We start from the raw sequence: 7856 nt of genomic DNA on the forward strand, positions 1-7856 counted from the left end.
AACCAACTTTTGGTTTTGTTGATTCTTTCTATTGTTTTTCTGTTCTCTATTTCATTTATTTCTGCTCTGATCTTTATTATTTCCTTTCTTCTGGTGACTGTGGGCTTCTTTTGTTGTTCTCTTCCTACTTGTTCGAGGTGTGCAGTTAATGTTTTGATTTTGTCCCTTCTTTTTTGATGTGTGCATCTATTGCTATAAATTGTCCCCTGAGCACTGCCTTTGCTGTGTCCCAAAGGTTTTGGTATGATGAGTTTTCATTCTCATTTGATTCTAGGAATTTTTTTATTCCATCTTTGATTTCTTCTAGTACCTGGTGATTTTGTAGCAGAGTGTTACTCAGTTTCCATGTAATTAATTGTTCCCTTGCTTTTCCTGTTATTAATTTCTACTTTGATGGTGTTGATCAAAGAAGATGCTTTGTTATTATCTGAATGTTTTGGATTTTGTTGACGGTTTTTTTGTGGCCTACAATATGGCCTATTTTGGAGAATGTTCCATGGGCACTGGAAAAGAATATGTAATTTGCAGCTGTTGGGTGGAGTGTTCTAGGTATGTCTATGAGGTCATGTTGGCTGCTTGTGGCCTTTAGATCTTCTGTATCTTTGTTGAGTTCATTTCTATATGTTCTGTCCTTTAATGAGAGTGGTGTGTTGAAGTCTTCTACTGTTACTGTGGAACTGTCAATTTCTCTATTCAGTGCTGTTAGAGTTTGTTTTATGTATTTTGAAGCCCTGTCATTGGGTGTGTAGATATTTACTACAGTTATGTCTTAAAGAGATCTTTTGCAGCAGATTTGCCCAATCCAATGTATGATTTGATTTCCTGACTGCTGTTCCATGGACATTGATTTCGGATCCAAGTAAAATGAAATCCTTGAGAACTTCGATCTTTTCTCCGTTTATCTTGATGTTGCTTATTGGTCTGGTTGTGAGGATTTTTGTTTTCTCTGTGTTGTGGTGTAATCCATCCTGAAGGCTGTAGTCTTTGATCTTCATCTGTAAGTGCTGCAAGTCCTCTTCACTTTCAGCAAGAACTTTTGTCATCTGCATAACCCAGGTTGTTAATGAGTCTTCTTCCAATCCTGATGCCTTGTTCTTCATATAGTCCAGCTTCTCAGATAATTTGCTCAGTATACAGCTTGAGTAAGTATGGTGAAAAGATAGAACACTGCTGCATACCTTTCCTGACTTTAAACCATGTAGTATCCCCTTGTTCTGTTCGAATGACTGCCTCTTGGTTTAAGTATAGATTCCTCACGAGCACAATTAAGTGTTCTGGAATTCCCATTCTTCACAATGTTATCCATAATTTTTTATGATTCATGCAGTCAAATGCCTTTGCATAGTCAATAAAATACAGGTAAACTTCATTCTGGTTTTCTCTGCTTTCACCCAAGATCCATCTGACATCAGTAATGATACCCCTCATTCCACATCCTCTTCTGAATACAGCTTGAATTTCTGGCAATTTCCTGTGGATGTACTGCTGCAACTGCTTTCGAATGATCTTCAGCAAAATTTTACTCGCATGTGATATTAATGATATTGTTCAATATCTTCTGAATTCTGTTGCATCACCTTTCTCTGGAATGTACAAATATGGATCTTTTACAGTTAGTTGGCCAGGTAGCCATCTTCCAAATTTCTTGGCATAGATGAGTGGGCACTTCTGGCACTGCATCCATTTGCCGAAACATCTCAGTTGGTATTCTGTCAATTTCTAGAACCTCCAGATCTTTGCACATGTCATTATAATATTTTACTTTGTCTTCTCAAGCCGCCCTTTGAAATCTTCTGTTCAGCTCTTTTACTTCATCATTTATTCCTTTCATTTAGCTACTCTACATACAAGAGCAATTTTCAGAGTCTCTTCTGACATCCATTTTGGTCTTTTCTTTCTTTCCTGTCTTTTTAATGACCTCTTACTTTCTTCATGTATGATGTCCTTGATGTCATTCCACAACTTGTCTGGTTTTTGATCATTAGCGTTCAATGCATCAACCCTAGAGCAATATCTATTTTTATGTCTATATATATATGTCTCTGTTTCTGTCTCTATATCTGTATCTCAAACCAAAGACCAATATATGGTGCTGTGTGTGCAATAGCTAGAACATATAGACCTGGAAATCTAAGGTTGGAAGTAGGACTGTTTACTCTCTCCATCATTTCTAGTGATCCATTTACAGAATTTGTGTTCTCTGTTCCCACAAAAAGGGATCTCCTAGATTGGAGGACCTAGTTCATGGAGGTGGAAGGTAGGAGCTGCTTCCACCAGGGAACACAGTAAGATTTTCAATAAACCTAAAGCTCTGACATATGCCTGGTCACTTTGAGTTCCTCATCTTAGTAGACAAGGAGGGGAGAAAAAAAATATATATATACATATGCACACACATGTGTATACATATACATATGTATGTAAACCTATTGCCATCGAGTCGATTCTGACTCATAGTGACCCTATAGGACAGAGTGGAACTGCCTCATAAGGTTTCCAAGGAGGGGCTGGTGGATTCAAACAGCCAACCTTTTTGGTTAGCGCCAACCTTTTGTTTAGCAGCCATAGTTCTTAACTGCTGCACCTCCAGGGCTGAGAAGAATTCACCCTCATTATCACTGAGTACTTGGGTTCCTGATACATAATGGAATGAGAGCAAGGACAATTGTGTCTAGAACTTGCTGAGGCTCTTCTTAGTGCTTCCACAGTGAATGAGTAATAGCAGCAACCACGGCCTGACAAGAGTAAGGCAAACAAGGTCTTGCATCCATCTGGACTGAAGGTCTAGGTTGCCTACAAACAAGCCGCTAGACCAGTTGAAGTGTTGGTTGAAAGAGAGGGAAATCTAGAATGGGTGGTAGAGAAGAGAGACATTGAATACCAGCTACAGCCTTAGGCTAGCTGTAGCAGTTAAGACTACAGCTATCTTGTCACACAGAGATTTAATTATTTCTTTTTAGAGCTTATGACCAGCCACCACCTTGAAGAGTGGATGATACAGTTTACTTAAGGTGAGGCACTATCAGAGTGGTGCAAGAGGTGGATCAGGGCAAATATTTCTATTTTCTTTGTTAAATCTGGCAACCCTTCATCAGCCTGAGACCAGAAGAACTAGATGATGCCCGGCTACCACCAATGAATGTCCTGACAGGGAACACAACCGAGGGTCCCTGATGGAGCAGTAGAAGGATGGGATGCAGAACTCAAATTCTAGTAAGAAGACCAGACTTAATGGTCTGACTGAGACTGGAGGCACCCTGGAAAGCATGGCCCCTGGACTCTCAGCCCAGAACTAAAACAGTTTCTGAGGCCAACTCTTCAGACAGGGATTGGACTGGACTGTGGGACTTATAGTGATACTTGTGAAGAGTGTGCCTCTTAATCAAGTAGATACAAGAGACCAAAGGGGCAGCTTCTGTCCAGAGGTGATATGGGAAGGCAGAGAGAGTTAGGAGTTGGTTGAATGGTCATGGGGAATCAGGAGTGGAAAGGAGGAGTGTGCTGTCACAGAATAGGGTGAGCAATTAGGGTCTCATAACAATGTATGTAAAAAAATTTTGTATGGGAGACTAACTTGAAATGTAAACTTCATTTAATTACAACTATAAAAAAATAAAATAATAATAAAAAAAATCTGGCAACCCAATTCCCCAGGGACATTTAGCAAGATCTGGGGACTTCTTTGGAGTCCCTAGATGGCACAAATAGTTAAGTGCTCAATTAATAACTGAAAGTTTGGCAGTTCAAACCCATCCAGAGGTATTTCAGAAGAAAGGCCTGGTTATCTGCTTCCAAAAGGTCACAACCTTGAACACCCTATGGAACACAGTTCCACACTACAACACATAGAGTCGTCATGAGTCGAAGTTAACCAGATCGCAACTTTTTTTATGCGTGTTACAACGTGGGGGATGGGCATTACTTGCATCTAGAAGGTAAAGGTCAGAGATGCTGCTAAACACTCTACAGTGTACAGGACAAACCCTACAAAAAAAAAGAATGACCTGGCCCAACAGGTCAATAGCATCAAGGCTGCGAATCCCTGACGTAGGCACATCTAATTTCAACGCAGCTGTAGTGTCCTACCTCAAGTGAGTATCAGAAAGTCTCATTGTTTCAGTTCCTCAAGGCTTTCTCTGAAGCCAGAACCTACTCAAGTCCTTGCACAGACACAACCTAGAAGTGTGAGGAAGTTGATGCCCCTGGCAGTAACACCTATCACTGGGTAAGGGAGATGGTGCATAAGTATCACAATCTACCCATGTTTTGGTGGACCCTTCTGAGGCATGGCTTATGTAGTCTTTCGGGATCCCCAGGATGACTTAGCCTGTTGCCCACAGCAATAGTTACCTCATTATCACATCCTTTAACTGATTATTCTGTCTTATTTTATTCTTCTTACTCCCACATTTGTTTGAAATCAATTCCCAAATAAATCATCTCTACCCAAATTCTTGTCTCAGGCTCTGCTTTTGGGGTCACCTAATGTAAGATACAATATTTTAAATAAAAAAATCTCCTTCTAGAAACATCAGATCCTGAACATGCTTACCTTGAAGTGTTGAGCAGTAAGTTCTTTATCCTGGAGGGGCACAGGGTAGTGAGCTGCTTGCAAATCCTTCAGAGCTGCATTAAGTTTAGCCTTATCTTTGAAATTAGCAATAACATTTCCAATAGCTTTCATAATTGTTAGAGCTTGATCTGTAAATCGGTAGCTCTCCTGTGAAGACAAATCATAGCAGTCATCCTCACTTTGGTTTATTTAAGTGTAACTGAGTTTACAAAAAATAATTTCTGTTAAAATATTAAGCCTCTGCTATATTGTTCATTGATGGAAGCAGTGGTGGTTCGGATTCCTGGATGGCACAAATGTTTAAGAACTGGACTACTAACTGAAAGCTTGGCAGTTCAAACCCATCGAGGTGCTTCAGAAGACAGGTCTGGTAATCTGCTTCTGAAAGTCACAACCTTGAAAACCTATGGAGCAGTTCTACTCTGCACACATGAAGTCACCATGAGTTGGAATCAACTAACAGCAACTAACAACAACAATGCAATGGTGGTTAGTGGTAGAATTATCACCTACCATGCAGGATACTCGGGGTTCAGTTCCCAGACAATGCACCTTATGTGCAGCCACTATCCATCTGTCAGTAGAGGCTTGTTTGTTGTTATGCTGCTGAGAAGGTTTCAGCAGAGTTTCCACACAAAGACAAACTAGGAGAAAAGCCTGGTGATCTACTTCAAAAAATCAGCCAATGAAAACCCTATGGATCACACTGGTCCGATCCACAACTGATCATGGGGATGGCACAGGACTGAGCAGCGTTTTGTTCTGTTGTGTATGTGGTCACCAAGAGTCAGGGGCTGATTCGAAGGCAGCTAACAACAACATATTGTTTATTCAATAGTTATTTATGCACCTGCTTGATCATGGTATTTTACTAGGAACTGTGGTCTCAGAGATATAAAACAAAAAACATAACTCCTGTTTTAGCACATTAGGGGAGGGACAAGTAAACTATCACTTGGAGAAAGCTCCATGATAGAACTAGGGAAGCTGTAGAAACACATAGGAAAAACATTTCCCTCATATTAGGGGTCAGGGAATATTCATCATCGATGTTGACATCTAGGCTTAGTTCTGAAGGAGAACTAGGAATTCTTCTGACGAAAATGGTGTGAGATTTATGGACTGATGAGTAGAGAATATTTCAGGGTGAGAGCCATAAAGATGAAAAAGACAAGAGGGTATACTAGCATGGGCTGCGGGATGCCACCCCATCAACCCTAGGGAAACAATAAAAACAAGATGGAAATAAGGATTTCAGGAAGTAACTGAAATTACACAAACTAAAAACCTGAGAAAACCCTGAGCTATTTAAAGACTATTTTGATTATTGATTATTGGTTGGAGGCATCAGGAAGTGGGTGATGTCTAAGGAAATATTTATAAAGTCTGTCTTTTTCTCTTCCCTGGGGGTGGGGTATGGTACAATCCCTGCAAAAATCTTGGGGAATGATTCAGCAGGTATGCTTGGACAGGACATATTCACTGTTGGGGCGAGAAGCTGATGAAGAAGGATGCATCTGACCGGCTACCTTAATGTATTTACTTCTCCACTATCCCCTTCAAATCCTGCAATAGCTCTGGGAAAGCCTCTTCTCAATAACGACCATGAAACCTAACATGAAACCATGACCAGACAAGTTGTGTGGTCAAGTGGCAGCACTGGGAGTGATCAGTAATGTTCTGAGTGGTCTGGGTCTCCGTGCTTAGGCTTTTTTTGATTCTACATTAGAACCAAAGAACACTAGGGCCTGGCCTTAAGCCTTTCCTCTTTCATCTTTATGAGACAGAGGAGTTGATAGCCCCAGGAAAATATGGGCTCATAGACCAAAATAACTAAACACCTTGGGCATTCAAGAAGGAGCCCTGGTGGCACAGTGATTAAAGTGCTTGGTTGCTAACTCAAAGGTCAGTAGTTCAAATTTACCAGCCACTCCGCAGGAGACAGATGTGGCAGTTTGCCTGCATAAAGATTTATAGCCTTGGAAACCTACTCTGTCTTATATGGTCACTATGAGTCCAAATTTACTTGACAGTAGTGGATTTTGTTTTTGGTTTGGGGAGTTCAGTCACCTAAAGAAAGATGACAAACTGCATAATCCATGGTATCTAAAGCAGAACTATTAGAAAAAGACAAAACTAGAATTTAAAGTAAGCAGGATGAATATAATTAATAAGGGACACCTGCTTATAAGGTGGCCTTGCTGATCTTCTTTCTGTGCCTTCTGAGCAGGAGGGAAAGAGGACTGGCGAAAGATGGAAAGAATGCAGAGGAGAGGACACAGCCATGGACAGCCCTGCACAACCACTGTCCAGAGAGGCAAGAGTGCAAGAGTGGACCATGTCTTGGCCAGGTGAACACAGTGGAAGGAAGCCATCTTGTTGCCACCCTGGCCAAGTGGTTTGCTGATTGAGTGAGAGGATCCCATCCATATAAGGCTGTGCCCATTAAAGATGGGGGTGGGGATTTGAGCTGAGAGAGGGTCAGGAATTATCCAGTGGGGAAGGCCCTATGCAAATTTGTCCTTAAAATGCACATGTCCACACAGAGGATGTCTAATGCCAAGAGAAGACTTCTGAGGACAGGCTGGCACCACTTATGTCACCTCTTCTTTCAGACCTTGTCAAAGCAGAGAAACAAGAAAAAGCAAGAGGAGGCCAAAAAGAGAGAACGGAGATGAAAAAGTGACAGAAGCATCCGTGGATCCCCTCCCCCTAAGTCCCAGAGATACACACTCCATGTTTCTTAGGTCAATGAAGAGGTGAACGGAGGGTATTAGCTCAAAAGTTTAAACTGCATTAAAAAGGACTGTACAGAACCTTTATACCCCAAAACCAAAGGAAAAATAAAAACCAAACCCATTGCTGTCGATTCCAACTCATGGTGACCCTATAGGACAGAGCAGAACTGTTAAAGGGAACAAAAATGCTATGCTATAGGATCTACCTAAGATGTTAACAGAGGAGCCCTGGTGGTACAATGGTTAAGAACTCAGCTGCTAACTGAAAGGTTGGCGGTTAGAATCCACCCAGCAACTCTGTGGGAGAAAAGACCTGGCGACCTTCTCCCATAAAGATAGTTGTTGTCAGGTGTCGTTCAGTAAGTTCCAACTCATAGCAACCCTATGTACAACAGAACAAAACACTGCCCAGTCCTGTGCCATCCTCACAATCACTGTTATGCTTGAGCCCATAGTTGCAGCCACTGTGTCAATCCACCTCCTTGAGGGTCTTCCTCTTTTTCGCTGACCCTCTACTTTACCAAGCATGATGTCCTTCTCCAGGG

At 41.4% G+C, this 7856-nt stretch overlaps 1 protein-coding gene across 1 annotated transcript in view; it reads right to left on the reverse strand.

The window, feature by feature from the left end:
- Positions 1 to 7856, reverse strand: part of ADGB (androglobin) — a 213365-nt gene that overhangs the window by 89193 nt on the left and 116316 nt on the right. The window contains exon 18 of the mRNA XM_023729236.1: positions 4553 to 4720. Within this exon, the coding sequence (XP_023585004.1) occupies positions 4553 to 4720 (168 nt within the window). The remainder of the gene's footprint in view (positions 1 to 4552; positions 4721 to 7856) is intronic.

The sequence above is a fragment of the Trichechus manatus genome, unplaced genomic scaffold (genome assembly GCF_000243295.1).
Source record: "Trichechus manatus latirostris isolate Lorelei unplaced genomic scaffold, TriManLat1.0 scaffold00002, whole genome shotgun sequence".
Classification (NCBI taxonomy): domain Eukaryota; kingdom Metazoa; phylum Chordata; class Mammalia; order Sirenia; family Trichechidae; genus Trichechus; species Trichechus manatus.